The sequence below is a fragment of the Geotrypetes seraphini genome, chromosome 8 (genome assembly GCF_902459505.1).
Source record: "Geotrypetes seraphini chromosome 8, aGeoSer1.1, whole genome shotgun sequence".
Taxonomy (NCBI): domain Eukaryota; kingdom Metazoa; phylum Chordata; class Amphibia; order Gymnophiona; family Dermophiidae; genus Geotrypetes; species Geotrypetes seraphini.
Genome location: NC_047091.1, coordinates 108,456,685 through 108,472,625, shown reverse-complemented (window position 1 = coordinate 108,472,625; position 15,941 = coordinate 108,456,685). Strand labels below are relative to the sequence as shown.

General features: G+C 42.8%; 1 protein-coding gene across 6 annotated transcripts in view; it reads left to right on the top strand.

Moving 5' to 3' along the window:
• The window catches only part of CHAF1A (chromatin assembly factor 1 subunit A), a 215,236-nt gene that overhangs the window by 99,546 nt on the left and 99,749 nt on the right, over window positions 1-15,941 (top strand). For all 6 annotated transcript variants that reach the window (XM_033954408.1, XM_033954407.1, XM_033954406.1 and 3 more), the window contains 2 exons: window positions 1,376-1,444; window positions 12,798-13,024. In XM_033954408.1, coding sequence (XP_033810299.1) covers window positions 1,376-1,444; window positions 12,798-13,024 — 296 coding nt within the window. The remainder of the gene's footprint in view (window positions 1-1,375; window positions 1,445-12,797; window positions 13,025-15,941) is intronic.

Genomic DNA, 15,941 nt, shown 5'->3' with positions numbered 1-15,941 from the left:
GTCAGTGAGCTACATGCACTAGTTGCAGATCCACCTTTTACGGTCTTTCATCATGACAAGGTGGTCCTGCGTACACATCCAAAGTTTCTCCCTAAGGTTGTCTCCGACTTCCATCTCAACCAATCCATTGTTCTGCCTGTCTTCTTTCCAAAACCTCATTCTCATTCTGGAGAACAGGCTCTGCATACTTTGGACTGTAAGAGGGCTCTCGCTTACTATCTTGAGCGTACAAAACCCCACAGATCAGCTCCTCAGCTTTTTCTGTCCTTTGATCCGAATAAATTGGGACGTCCTGTTTCTAAACGTACGTTGTCTAATTGGCTGGCAGCGTGCATTTCATTCTGTTATGCTCAGACCGGACTGACACTGGAAGGTTCTGTCACAGCCCATAAAGTCCAAGCTATGGCAGCGTCTGTAGCTTTCCTCCGGTCCACGCCCATTGAGGAAATCTGCAAGGCTGCCACTTGGTCCTCAGTTCATACTTTTACATCTCATTATTGTCCAGACGGGATGGACACTTCGGCCAATCTGTTTTGCAAAATTTGTTTTCCTAATGGCCAACCTTCCCTCCATCCCTCTTTTTGTTAGCTTGGAGGTCACCCATCAGTCAAGAATAGCTGCTTGCTTGTCCTGGGATAAAGCACAGTTACTTACCGTAACAGGTGTTATCCAGGGACAGCAGGCAGATATTCTTGCGTCCCTCCCACCTCCCCGGGTTGGCTTCTTAGCTGGCTTATCATAACTGGGGACCGCGCGCCTCTGTCGGGCGGGAAGGCACTCGCGCGTGCGCAGTGTGGCCTACCAGAACTTTCCAAGTTCTTAGAGTGCAATCACTCTAAAAGTGTCCGTACCGGGGCTCCGTCGGTGCCGTCACCCATCAGTCAAGAATATCTGCCTGCTGTCCCTGGATAACACCTGTTACGGTAAGTAACTGTGCTATATGGTAAGTAGATGCTAATATATGGTAACTCATATATGTAGTAGCTGGTGCATTATCTGTTCCATCCCTGACTTGATAAATACTGAAAATTAATAAAGCCGGATAATTTATATCAAGAGAAAGTTCTATAGTTAACCATTCTTTTAACAATGTTTTCAGCATTATGGCTACAATTATACTACTAGCATATAGTATTTTCCAAATTACTTACTCCTCTCCAGCAGTATGGAGTGCTTCATATTCATTTAATATATTTGTAACAGGCCTCTACTCACAGCTGAGAAAACTATAGATGTATGGGACATCCTTTCTGAATTGCTTTCAAAAGCTAAGAACCCTTCTGGTGTCTAAAGTGTGGAAGAATGATAGCTTTTGGAAAAGTCTTTGCATGTTGGAGGTTATTATTTATATGTGTCCCTCGTTGATGCATTGCAGCGTATAAAAGCTGAAAAGGCTGAAATTACCAGGTTCTTCCAGAAACCAAAGATTCCACAAGCCCCTAAGGTAAGAAAATATCAAAATTTCTTGCTAGATTAAAATGCCTGGTTAATTGGTTGAACTAATCAAATCAAAGCTCGTTGGACTATCTGCCTACTTCAGAAAGTAGTTATTATATAGAAAAGCCTTAACCGTATATCAACCCTATAAATATAAGCAAATTAGATAGAGGGAAGATAATTTAATAAATATATAATCAAATCGTCGATGCTAACATCATTCGAAACTTAAATAATGGCCATAATGGCGTCAAATATAATGAATCTAAATGAATATTCAAATTATAATTGGAATAGAATAATGGTCCTTATTGAGTACTTAAAGAAAACTGGGGTGGATATATCATAAATTATACAGACTTCAATCTTTAGAACCTCTTATGATGTATACCATTCCAGGTTCCTGTCTTGTATATTATTATAATCACTAGTCTTATAGCCCGTTACATTAACGGGTGCTAGAATATATGTGTGTGTGTCTCTCTTTATTTCTTTCTCTCTCTCTCTCTCTTCTTAGCCGCTTTCTTTCTTTCTGTCTTTCTTTTTCCTTGGCTGTCCATCACCACCCCTTCACAGCTCTCCTTATGCAGCAGCAGCCCTTCTCCCTTTGTTTTACCACCCCTCTGTCCAGCAGCACCTTCCTTCTCCCCCTGTCCAACATTAGGCCTCCGTTCCTTTTTCTTCACCCCCCTTGTCCATCAGTACCACTTTCCTTCTCCCCCTGTCCAGCAGTAAGCGTCCCTTCCTTTTTCTCCCCCCCTCCTCCTTCTTATCCCTATGATACACTTACCTTGCTCTGCCCCTGATCAGAGGCTCCCGACAGCCGCCCAGTTGCACCCATTGGAAAAGTTCCCTCTGCGGCATCCCGCACCCCTCCTGACGCGACTCCTGCTGTCTTTCTTTCTGTCTGTCTCTGTCCCTGGCCCCCTTTGTCTGTTTGTCTTTCTGTATATCTCCCTGCCCCTGTGTCTTTCTTCTTGTCTTTCTGTCTCCCTTCCTCCCTCTGTCTGTCTGTGCAAAGCAGCATTCCCTCCCCCTTCCATTTCCCTCCCCCCACACCAGTTCCCTGTGCAGCAGCATTAGCGTTTCCTCTACCCCCTTTCCCTTCCCACAGTCGCGACTACAAACGCGGGCCCGAGTCCTTTGCCGCCGCCCCCTTCCCTTTCCTTCCCGCGGGCCCGACTACACATGGCGATTCAAGCAGCGTGTGCAGCAGTGTTCACACGCTGCTTTGGATCCTTCTACTGCCATGATTTACTCTGGCACGTCTGGAGCAAATCAGGGCAGCAGAAGGGCCCGAAGCAGCGTGTGAAGACTGCTGCACACACTGCTTAAATCGCTAGTCGGGCCCGTGGTAAGGGAAGAGGGGGGGCGGCAAATGACTTGAGTCCCGGGCAGCGGAAAGTTGCTGGGCTCCTCGGTGGGGGCGCTGAGTGGCCGCGATCCCTCTCCTCCCAGACCCCCCCCCCCCCGGAGGAACGGAGGTCGGCGGCTACAGCCGCTGGCTTCGGCGTCTTCTATCCACTGCGACCAACCCTAGCGGAAACAGGAAGTAGTCAGGGCGGGCCGCAGTGGACAGAAGACAGCAAAGCCAGCGTTAGCGCGGTGCAGCGCTTTTCTCTTCATTTAAAAGCGGGTGAGCCGGCGAGAAGGAGGAGGTGGTGGTTTTGGCAGTGAGTGAGGGCGGGAGGGGGCAGTGACTGAGGGCGGGAGGGGGGGAGTCGCCGGCTGTGCTGTGCTTTCCCGATCTGTCCGCCGCATACGCACTCTGGCCACGGACCTACGGATCACAGATCAGGGATTACAGATCACGCAGGTCTGAGTGCACATGCGCGGTTAGCGTTTTATTATATAGGATTTATGTCCACCATCCCCAACCGACAAAAAAAATTTTTCTTTAATTTATTTACTTTAAATTACATTTAATACCCTATAATTATTATAATCACTCAATTTGTTAGATTTAATAATAATAATAATAATTTTATTTTTTCTATACTGCCATAATCTTGCGACTTCTAGGCGGTTCACAATGAAGAATAGCTGAACAGTCAGCGAATTACAGTGTACAAATAGAGAAGAGGTCACTGAGCGCTCAGTGATTACATGGTGCAAATTGGCAAGAAGAAAGATATACATAGGTTACAATATAAGTTTGACATGTTACATTGCATATGGTTAGAAGTCAGAGCATAACTAGGTACAAATTGTACAGTCAGAGAATACAGAGTAGGGATAACGAGGAGTAATGAAATTAGTATGATTAGCGGTAGCTTTGTTCCGGGGGGAGAAAGTCTGGCTAGGAATTAAATTTGTTAAACAAAGTGGTCTTTAATTCTTTCCGGAAGGCGCCGTATTGTCAACCTGGCGCCATCAATGAAGTAGCCTAGCCAAGTTTGCTGTCTACCAGCTTGAAACTTGAATGTTCTATCCAGGAAGGTTCAATATCTGCAGCCTGTGATTTTCGGATAGGCAAAGAGATTGTGATTTCTGGTTATCCTCGTGGGGGAGTAAAATTCGAAATGAGGTAGTAAATAGTTGGGGGCCATTCTTCACACCAGTTTATAGCAAAAGCAGGAGAATTTGAATATAATTTGTGCCTCAATTGGTAACCAATGCAGCAATCTGTAGAAGGGACTAACGTGATCACTTTTCTTTAGTCCGAATATTAAGCAGACGGCCGTGTTTTGAACTATTCTCAATTTTCTCACGGTTTTTTTAGGTATACCCACATAAATGATGTTGCAGTAGTCTAGGGTGGATAGTATTGTTATAGCCGCTAACCTTAAATACTTTTAAATTAAAACATTCCTAAAATACATAAAGTGCATGTACATAAAACCTAATTAATTGATGTGAAAAGTATGGATATAAAGTTTTTTGAAATTTATGAAAGTGTCACTGTATATGAAGAAAACTAAAGGAAACTGAAAATGCATGTTCATGAAACGTACATTTACCTAAATTCTTTTAAAAAGTGTCAATTAATTATATATCACAAAAAACAAAAAGGGAACAATGCACAGAAATTTTTAACCCTTTATAAACCCAGATGGTGCTCAGAATCCACGAGTGGAATAGAAAAAGCTGAACGTGGGGAGCAAACCCCTAAAGCATTTTTCACAGAATCTATCATTGCACCACCGAAAGGTGATTAAAAATGTTTCTTAAAAACCTGTGTAATATTATTATATGTCCATATAGTGAATAAATATCCAATGCATAAAGACTTCAAAAATAGTGAATCAGACTTAACTTAAATGTCCATACAGCGATGGTCTGGCAAGGTTCTGACGTGTTTCGCCGAGTAGGCTTAGTTGGCTTCTTCAGCGAACCCGCAACGGTGTGTAAGATACAGTTATAAATCCTTCCTGGTTCAGAGGAAAAAATCTCTCATTTCCTGTGGATTCTGAGCACCATCCGGGTTTAAAAGGTGTTAAAAATTTCTGTGCATTGTTCCCTTTTTGTTTTTTGTGATTATTCAAGCTTTGGAATAATTCTTTGTTTATTCTACACCCAGTTGTTGTGCTTTGGGTAATAAATTATATATAACATAGCTGACATTTATGGAAAGGCAACACTTAGCTTATTGTGTGGTGGAACCTGCCACCATCAACGTTGATACGATAACTCCCAGCGCCTTTATTTTGTGTAGGCGTTTCAACCCTAACACGGACCTTCTTCGGGGGAAAGTTTTGAACCAACACTGCCTTGCCAAGAAAAGGGGCAAAAATAAAGCTTAAACGAACATATGCTGCATAAGCTTGAACAAGTGTTACCAACGCAAAAGCTTCAATGACTAAGGCGATACAAACTGAACTGGCTTGATGCTCAAATTGTTTAAACACATAGGGAACAAAATCTTCCGGTAGGGGGTGGTGGACATAAATGATTATAATAATATACAAGACAGGAACCTGGAATGGTATACATCATAAGAGGTTCTAAAGATTGAAGTCTGTATAATTTATGATACGTCCACCCCAGTTTTCTTTAAATATTCAATAAGGACCATGATTCTATTCCAATTATAATTATAATTTGAATATTCATGATGATATTTCCAATAAATATTTTTATTTAGATTCATTATATTAGACGCCATTATGGCCTTTATTTAAGTTTCGAATGATGTTAGAATTGACGATTTGATTATATATTTATTAAATTATCTTCCCTCTAATTTACTTAAGAAAGTAGAGCAGAGTTTCTCAACACGTGTACCCTTAGGGAAGGCTTGTGGGTCAGCCATGTGCAGCATGTAAGAAACGCTGCCCGCCACATGTCCCTGTGTGGCTGAAGGCCAGAAGGAGCATGGGACAAAGGGAGAAAGGGGGGGGGGAATTTGGGACAAAGGCTGGGAGAGGGGCACAAACTCGGGACAGAAGAAAGGGAGGGGGCATGAACATGGGACACAGAAGGTAGGGAGGAAGGAAGCACTAACTTAGGAGTATTGTTGGACATGAGTGTGTGAGTGAGAGGGAAAGAGAGAGTGCACAAGGGGAAAGGAAGAAAGAGGAAAATTGGGCAGAGAGAGAGGAGTGAGGTAGAGATGCATGGGGAAGAGGATGAGAGGGAGAAATGTTAGATATGGTGGTGGAGAAAGAACAGAGGGACAGTTTGAAGGGGATGCTAGGGGGAGGAATGTTGGACACAGTGATGGAGGGAGAGATGTGGCACTGTGCTGGAGACGGGTGATAGAAGGAGAAATGGGCATGGGGCTCGTGGGCAGTGGTGAAAAAAGCTGCACATTATCTGGGGGATGAGAGGGAGAAATATTAGCTGTGGCAGTAGAGGGGGTGGGAGAGATGCCCCCTGGATATCTTTTCCCTTCTCTCTCCCCCCATTCTCTTTGCAGAAAGGGAAGGAATGAGAGAGGGAGGCTTATTGCCAATAGGGTTGGAGGAGAGAGGAAGAAAAGTTGGAGGGACAGAGAGGGATGTTGATTGGAGAAGGAAATGAGGTCTGGAAGAGAGGAAGCTTGTAGGAGGCAGAAAGAAAGAAATATTGGATGCACAGTCAGAAGTTTTCAAGTTTCAAGTTTTATTAGTTTTTAATATCCCGATCATAAAACAAATATCTGACCGGTTAACAATAAAATTTAAAATAGGTAGAAGGGAGAATAGTTAGGTGTATTGAATATTTAGAGTAAACATATATAACATATACAGACAAACTAGAAAGTGAGGATAAGTGGGGAGGTGAGGAGAAGTTACATAATATTAGAGAAAATGAGATAGAGGGAAAGGGGTAGAACATGAGGGATGAGGGTACATGGTAAAAGTGATATGCGCTGAAGAAAAGTTAGATTTAAGAATTACAGGTAAACTGACCATAAAAGAAAGAAAAAGAGAGAAAAAAAAAAAATTAATAATTGGAAATTAAAATTTGTCAAAAGCATCTTGAAATAGGAAGGTTTTGAGATTGGTCTTGAATTTTGGTAAGTGAAGTTCATCGTGGAGAAATTGAGGGAGAGAATTCCATAAGGTGGGGGCAGTTATAGCGAAATTAGTTTTCCTAGTATAGTAGGATTCTTTTAAGGATGGAATGAAAAGAAGTTTTTGGTCAGTAGATCTTAAGGAACGGGGAGAACTTTGGGGTATTAATAATTTATCAAGAAATAAGGGCAAGTGGGAGTGTTTGATTTTAAAAGAAAGCAGAATAATTTTATAAATTATACGGTGGGTGACAGGGAGCCAATGAGCTTCTTTAAGAAGAGGGGTGACGTGTTCAAATTTACCTATTTTGTAGATGAGTTTAATTGCTGTATTTTGTATGAGTTGTAAACGTCGAAGTTCTTTTTGGGGTAGTCCATTTAAAAGAGAGTTACAGTAATCTAAGTGGGAAATGACTAAGGAGTCAATTAGGATAGTAATCGAGTCGGTATTTAAAATTGAACTGAGTGAACGGATGATACGTAATTTAAAGAAACAGGTTTTTACTACTGAACTTATGTGGTCATGAAAGTTAAGCTCTCTATCTAAAGTAACGCCTAGTAATTTTATTTTAGTGTCCATAAGTAATGGTGCAGATTTAATGTAAATTGTTCCTAGTAATGTTTCGGATTTTTTAATGGGGAGAAGGAGACCACAGGATTTATCAACGTTGAGTGAAAGTTTATTTGAAAAGAGCCAATCACTTATAATATCTAATTTGGTGTTTAGGTCATTAATATCTGAAGGGTTTGAAGTGTTAATCGGATAAAGCAGCTGTATATCGTCAGCGTAAGCGAAAATTGAGAATCCTAATGATTGGGCAAGAGAGAGAAGAGGGGATAGAAAGATATTGAATAATAGCGGAGATAAAATAGAGCCTTGAGGCACTCCGAAAGTTTGAGTTACCGAAGAAGAAGTTTGGTTTTTTACATGAACTTTAGAGTTACGATCGTGAAAGTAGGATGTAAACCAGTTGAGAGCGTGACCTGTGATATTACAATCTATTAATCTAGATAAAAGTAAAGAATGGTCTATGGTATCAAATGCTGCGGATAAATCAAGGGAAATTAGTATAACAGATTTTAGGTGATCGTGAAAGTAATGTATAGTTGTAATAAGCCCGAGTAATGATAATTCAGTGGAATGTGAAGTTCGAAAGCCGGTTTGATAAGGATGTAGGAGGGCATGTGTTTGGTCAAAGAATTCTGACAGTTGAGAATGAATAATTTTTTCAGTGAGTTTAGTAATTAAAGGCAAATTGGCGATAGGACGGTAGTTGTTGGCTAAAGAGGGATCAGTGTTGTATTGTTTAAGTTTTGGGAAAATTAGAGCTGTTTTCCATGCATTAGGGACACAGCAATCGGAAAAAGACTTGGAAATCATTTCCCTTAAATAAGGACCGAAAAAAGAAAAAATTTTTTTGAGAAGTAATGGGGGAAAACTTTCAGCAATGTTATTGGGGGAATTTATAGATTGTAGAATGGTGAATAGTTGAGCTAGTGAAGGTACTTTGAAATTAGAGAAAGAACTGATAGGTAGGGAAGTTAAGTCATTATTAGTTGGGACCGAAAAAGTAGGAAGTGAAGATCCAAGGTGAGTTCGAATAGTTTTGACTTTGGTGTCAAAGAATTGAGAAAGTTCATCAGCGGATGGTAAAGTTGAAATAGGAGGGGTGAGTTTTTTTTTTAGAATATTTTGAAAGAGACTGAGCACAATACTAAAGAGAGTGGATGAGTTATTAGTGGAAGAAATAAGATTAGAATAATACTCTTTTTTTAGAATAATACTCTTTTTTTGTCTGTTGAATGGTTTTTTTGTAGTGAGAAGCTTTTTCTTTATAAGAAAGGAGGTGATTGTTATAGAGTGTTTTACGCCATTTGTTTTCGGCCGAACGGACCTGTCGACGGAGGAGGATCAAATTTTCATTAAACCAGGGTTGGTGTTTCTTTAAGGAATTGTTAAGAGTGGGTTTATTTTGTGTGACAGATTTAGGTGCTAGCAAGTCTAATAGGGATTTTGTAGACGTTTCCCAATTAGAAAATTGTTCAATGATGGATAGGGAAGATAAATCTTTGAGATTTAGATCGAAGGAAGCTTGAATAGCGGGGAGAGTTATATTATTTAAATTACGAGAGAAAGGAGGATTATTTGTTTGTTGGATAGGGTTTGGATAAGTTGGAACATTTAAGTGCCAGATAATCAGGGTATGATCTGACCAAGGTACAGAGCTGAAATCAAAATTATAGAAAAGATGAGTCATGGTGGTTGGGCATAGGATCATATCAAGGGTATTTCCTGCAGAATGAGTAGGAGAATGGATTAGAGGCGATAGTGATAGGTCAGCAATCAAAGTTAAGAGTTCTGACGTATTAAAGTGATTAGGGGAGTTAAAATGGATATTAAAATCTCCCAGAATTATAGATTCAGGATAAGCGATATTAAAATCAGTTAGAGTGGAGATAAGAGATGAAAGAGAGGTTTTGGTTATTGGCGGGGATAGATAGATAAGGAGAAAGTTAAGAGGAGAGGAAAATTTAATTGAAAATTGGAGAGATTCAATAGGAGTGTGAGAAAAAAGGTTGGAAATATTTACCTGAAGAAGGAAGTGCAACTCCCAGATTTTCTTTTGCTTTTTTGTCTATCTTCTACCGATTCTCTTTCCAGTGTCTGCTGTCCAGTTTTTTTCCTCTTCTCAATACAGTTCCATCCTTCCTTATGCCTGTCTCCAACGTATTGATTTTTCCCTTTCAGCTTTCTTAACTTTTTCTTTTCTTTTTTGCCTCTGTCCACTCAAATATTGTCTTCTTTCTCACCCTTCTTCTTTTTAAATGTTCAGCTACCTCTCAATTCTCCATTTTCTCTCAGTCCCTAGCTCTCCCATTTCCCACCTCACTCCTTTCCCAGCCTCCTATTTCTTTCTATCTACTCTCCATTACCACATTTCCACCACTGAACTCACTGCTCTCGCACTCATCTTGTCATCCACATGGCTCACCACTTTCTGAATCCCCCTCCCTCTCTACACTGGTCAGGCTATAACTCCCTGTCCCTTTCTTTCTATCCCCTTTCTTATCCCAGATCTCATCCCTCCTGCCCTCCCATGGGTCCATCTCTCCTTCTCTATCCCCATGGTACAACATTTTGCTCCCTCTCTTTTCTGTTTTTCTTCTTCCCTCCCCCCCTTATGTTGAACAATGAAATGGAGGGGAAAAAAGAGAGGTGCTGCATCTCTCTGCCTTCCATCCACAGGCCTAAAATTTCTCTCTACCTCCCTTCCATCCCCAGATCCAACTTCTCTCCCTTTCTCTTCCCAACTGCCCCCACCCCATCTCTCCCTATGCTTGCCTCCCACTGGTCCACCATTTCTTCCTCTCTCTTCCCAACAGTTCTCCCTTCAAGTATCTCTTTCCCTTTCCCTCCACACCACCCCAGGTCTAACTTCTCTCCCTTCAGACCATTGCCCAACATCTCTCTCTGTCTTCTGTGTTTGGCCCCATAAGCTCTCCCCCCACGCCCAATCTGGCACTTTTTTTAATACCCTCCCCCTCTGTACTTTAAAAAAAAAAATCCAGTCCAGGAGGCTTCCTTGGCCCAGCATGTTCTACCCCTCCTCTCCGCGCCCATGCATCTCTACCTCACTCCTCTCCCACCACCATGTCCAATAATGCTCTCTCTCTCCCTCCTCTCTCTGCCCAACAAATCTCCTCTTTCTTCATCTTTCCATGTGCACCATCTCTTTCCCTCTCTCACCCAATTCTCCCTTACTGTTCCTCCCTCCATTCTTCAATCTATGGCTCATGCGCCCTCCCTCCTTCCTTCATCATTTGTCCAAAGTTTGTGCTCCCTCCCTCTCGAGACCCAACCTTCTCCCTCCCTCCCTTCTGTGCCTCCGTCTGTCAGGTATTTACCTTCTGGCTGGCTCCCATGCTGCAATCGTTTTTCTGGTGAAAGCTGCGGGCGATGGTGGCTGGCTCCTCACACGATCCATGACGGTGCTGGAAGCATTTATTTTATGGCTGTCGATGATCAGCGCCTGTGCTGGAAGCGTTCCCTTACTTCTGTGCCTCCCGGCGAGTGTTTATTTTCTGGCTGGCTCCCTTGCTGCAGTCGTCCGCGGGTGGCGTCGGCTCATCGCACATGATTCATGGGCTGATTCTGAAGCTTTCTCTCTGACACAGCCACAGATTGCGCATGAGGAGCCAAGGACACCCGCATACAATTGCAGCAAGGGAGCCGGCCAATACCCGTCGGAGGGAGGCACAGAAGGGAGGGAAGGAGATGTACCGCACAAAACTCCTTGTTGGGCAGCATGCGGCCTGTGGGCCACAGGTTGAACACCCCTGCACTATCCGTGCCGTCTTCCTATCTCTTCCCTCCCCCCCCTTTCAGGACATAACTTCTGGTTTCAGAGGGGAATAAAGGAAGCTGGCATGCACAGTGTTACCGTTAGAACCCTGGAGCACGGGTTCAAGTCACTTGCTGGTGCTTTAAAAAGAAAAAAAGTCAGGCAGAGGCAGGAGTTAAACATTCAACTTCCAGCAGCTCTTCAGGCTGTGCCGAGTCTGCCCAGGGAATCCCCAAGCCGGTGAGAGGGTAGTTTAAAAAAAAAAAAATGTTTGAGCAGCGGCGGCAGCAGCAGGTTTCTTGACCGAGATGACAGCCGGGCGGTCATCTAGATTAGCCAGGCGAAGCGCCCGGCTAAAAGGCTCTAGGGAGAACCCTGGCACTCTCTAAAGTTAAAAGGAGATAGGTTACATACAAATGTAAAGAAGTTTTTCTTCACCCAAAGAGTGGTAGAAATCTGGAACGCTCTTCCAGAGGCTGTTATAGGAGAAAGCACCCTCCAGGGATTCAAGAAAAGGTTAGATAAGTTCCTGCTGAAGCAGAATGTACGCAGGTAAGGCTAGACTCAAATAGGGCACTGGTCTTTGACCTAAGGGCCGCCGCGTGAGCAGACTGCTGGACACGATGGACCACTGGTCTGACCCAGCAGTGGCAATTCTTATGTTCTTAAAGAGAGAAAATTAGCAAGTAAGAACCTAATTTCTCCTTTCTCTGCATACAGTGTGCTTTGTGTTTTTTTAAATTTTGTTGTTACCATTAATTTACACTTTTCCCAATTTTAATACTCATGTGGATTTGGGGTGGGTGGGGGTTTCTTGGTTTTCCACTAATAATATATTTATGAATGACATAAGATATTATTTTCATGTGGTATATTTTAGTTGTATATGAATTTGGGAGGAGGTTGGGGGTTAAATCTTCTTGTTGTATGATATTATAGATTTTCAAGTGATGTTGTACTATAATTGTTTGATATTTACTGTACACTTGATGTAAGTTATAAAATGAATAAAGAAAAAAAAAAAGTTATTGTGAGTATATGAAAATTGAATAGAAGAAATTGCATTACAGTTAGGACTATTATGGAGGTGGGGGGTCAGGGGCGGGGTCTGGGGGTGGAGCTTGGGTCAGGGTACTTGGTTGATTTTTGTTAGACTTAGGGGGTACTTGGCATGAAGAAGTTGAGAAACACTGGAGTAGATCATACAGCTACATTTCTCTGAGGCTGGTCTGTTGGATTTGATATCAGACGTTTAGATATTGAGGTTGGCTACTGAATATTACTTGAACAATAAGTGACTTTGGGTTGGTTGGTAGAGGAAACGTCCTATGCAAGCATTCCCTAGCTGTGGTGTAGAATGTGTTAGGGGTAGAAGTAAGAGGACTAAACCATAAAAAGTTTAAGTGTAAATGCAACAGAAAGGAAACTGTGCAAACTAATTGGGCTTTAAGGTCCTTATCTACAGTCATATGTGATCTGTTGTATGTATTGATATTATACATGCTGTCAATATTACCTTAATTTCTAAATGACTCTGGAACACTCAAATAATTTTAATTTTCTTCTGTCTCACTGTACAGACATTTGCTAGCTTCTGTGGGAAGTTTGCACCCTTTGAAATAAAAAAGAACATGGCCCTGGCTCCTCTCTGTCGTGTTGACTTTGATCAGGATGCTATGGATGAATTTGATATGCTCGTAGAAGAGCAGAGCTCTGACTTCTCTTACTTGAAAGACCTAAAACATCAGAAGCCACGAAAATCCTGTCGTACCTTTGTTCAACATAGGAGCATAAGTCCTGTTGGCAGGTTAGTGTCTTGGAACTCTTCAGACTTAAGATTTCATCACTGTCTGATGGCCTTCATTTATTCTCCAGTTATTTTCTTATGCTTTCTTTCTACTTTTCCTCATTTCTGCTTGTCCTATTGCAGTCAGCAGTGTTGCAGATCACTCACTTCAAAACTTCTGTTGTGGTGGCTGCATTTTACTTTGGTTCCTCTTTAGAGCACTTACTGGGAAGGCATTGATATATTTAGTTTGAGAATCAGGTTACTAAAGATTTAGAAATAAAATTGGTGAATTGTAGACTGGTGCAATATAAATGTACAGTATATTAAAATAAAACAAGACAACTGTTATATATGTTTCAAGATACGGAGCTGTACAAAAGGCTTGAGATAATATGCCTCGCTTAAATTTTCCTCCCCCTACTGTCAATTTCTGATATTTGTAGTCCTCTGTATTAATGAGAAGGGAATCCAAAAATAAAAGTAATTCAACAATCTTAATGGATAAAGGTATATTGTGGTGTTTGAAAATTGCAGATTCTTTAGCATTCCTAGATCACTGCAGACACTTAGGATTACACACTCGTACCAGCAGATAGAGACTGAGACCTATTGCTTTCAAAGTAACCTATTAAACCTTGTGTAGCTAGTTTTGCCATACTGAAGCTAAATTACATTACATTAGTGTCTTTTATTCTGCCAATACCTTGCGGTTCTAGGCGGATGAAAAAGAGACACCCAACCACAGAGGTGCCCTACTTAGTACCTTACTAATAGAGAATGACACGGGGAAAAAATCTGTCCCCGTCACCGCCCTGTGCCCGGCCCACCATCCTCTGCACCGCCCCATCACCGCCATTCCCTTCACCACCCCATCACCATCACTGCCATCCCTTTCACCGCCCCGTCACCGCCACTGCCATCCCATTCACCGCCCCGTCACCGTCCCCACAGCATCCATATAAGCCTTAGTACTGTAATATTTAGCTTATTCCTTTCTTATAAATCAAAGTTCCTGCTGCTGAACTAGATAAAGAGATGTTCAGCTGGCAGGGCTTTGTTTATAAATTTTTATCAACACAACTAATATACTACTTTATCCTAAAGCAAAAAAATAAATAAATAAATAGAATTTTTTTTCTACCTTTGTTGTCTGGTTTCTGCTTTCCACATCTTCTTCATTCAATTCCTTCCATCCACTGTGTGTCTTCTCTCTGCGTCTTCCATTTGCTGTTACTGTGCCGTCCCTTCACCCTCCCCCAATTGGTCTAGCACCCATCTTCTTCCCTCCGCTCCCCCATAGTCTGGCATCTGTCTTCTACCCATTCTGTCTTCCACATTTCCCTTCAGGGTCTGTTACTCTCTACCCTCTTTCAATGTCTGTTCTATTCCTTTCTACCACAACCCTTCCCTCCCTCCTTTACCATCTGTTCCTTTCTACCACCCTTCAGCTCCTCTTGCGTGGCCTATCTTACCTACCTCTCTCTTATTTTCGTGGCATGTTACAATGTAATCTGTGCAAGCCGCTGGAGCCTGCGAGCTCTGTCCCTGTACCTTGCCCACAAACCATCTCGCTTCTATGTTCCTATTTTCCCCATTTCTAATATCTCTCCTATGTATCTGCCATTGCCCCCCCCCTGTGTCCATATACCATCCCCATGGCATGTCCCCTTTATGTCTCTGTCCCTATGCCCCATGCACATAATTCCCCCTCTTTCTGTTACCTTCCTCTGTCCAGATTTCCCCTATTTTCCTCTTCCATACCAGCGTGTCTTTTTTTCAACCCCATCTAGCTTCTTTCCTTCTTTCTTCCCCCCCCCCTGCTTCCAGCATCTGGCTCACCTGCCTGTCTTCCCCTTTCTTTCCTGCTGTGGGTTTCTTTCTTTCCCTCTTCATCCCCCTTGGCCCAGAATTTTTTTCCTTTCACTCCCTCCTTCCTAGTATGAGCCAGGAACAAACGCGATCGCAGAGTCTAGCAGCCCCCACCTACTCGATCGCAGCGTTTAGCCAGCTCCCTCCCTCCAACTCACCTTACATTCTGAGTTTGCCGGCTTCCTTTTTCCCTAAGCCGCACGTGTTTAAAAAGACACTCACGCGCGGCTGCGCGATGCGCGAGTCCATCAAGCTTCTCCTCTCCTGCAACTTCCTGTTTCCGGTTGCGTCAGAGGAGAAGCTTGATGGACTGCGCAGCCGCGCGTGCACGGCTTTTTGAATGCGTGCGGCTCAGGAAAAAGGAAGCCGGCAAACTCAGAATTTAAGGTGAGGTGGAGGGAGGGAGCTGGCTAAACGCTACGGGCGGGCGGTGGCTGCGGGGACCGCGCGATCCTTAATGCCTCACTGCGGAGACAAGACCATTCACCGCTCCACAGGCGGTGAATGGCCTTGTCCCCGTCCCCGCAGCGACTGTTATTTTTCATTCCCCGTTTTGGCGGGTTACCCGCGGCTAAACGCGGCTAGCCACGGGTAACCGCCACCGTGTCATTCTCTACTTACTAACTTCAGTTTCCTTTAGTGACCTGTGTGGTTTTTTTTCCTTAACCAAACCCCTCTCTTTGGGAAACAAATAATAACAGACCACTAACATAACCGTAAACATTTCTGTGATGCTTGTTTGGAACTCTCTTCCATGTTTTGCATGCATATTCATTGCTGAAAGATTTTGGTTTTTTTTGTACTGGTTCTGTCACATATATTGGACATGGAACAACCGGTTGTATAGCTCCTATCTTAGCAATCCTACTTTTGTATTATTCATAATCTGTATGGCTGGATTGTAACACGTCTTATCCCAGGACAAGCAAGCAGGTATTCTCACTAGTGGGTGCTGTCATCCGACAGAGCCCCGATACGGACATCTTGCAAGCATGTCTTGCTTGAAGAAACTCAGAAGTTTCGAGATGCCCGCACCGCGCATGCGCCAGTGCCCTCCTGCCCGATG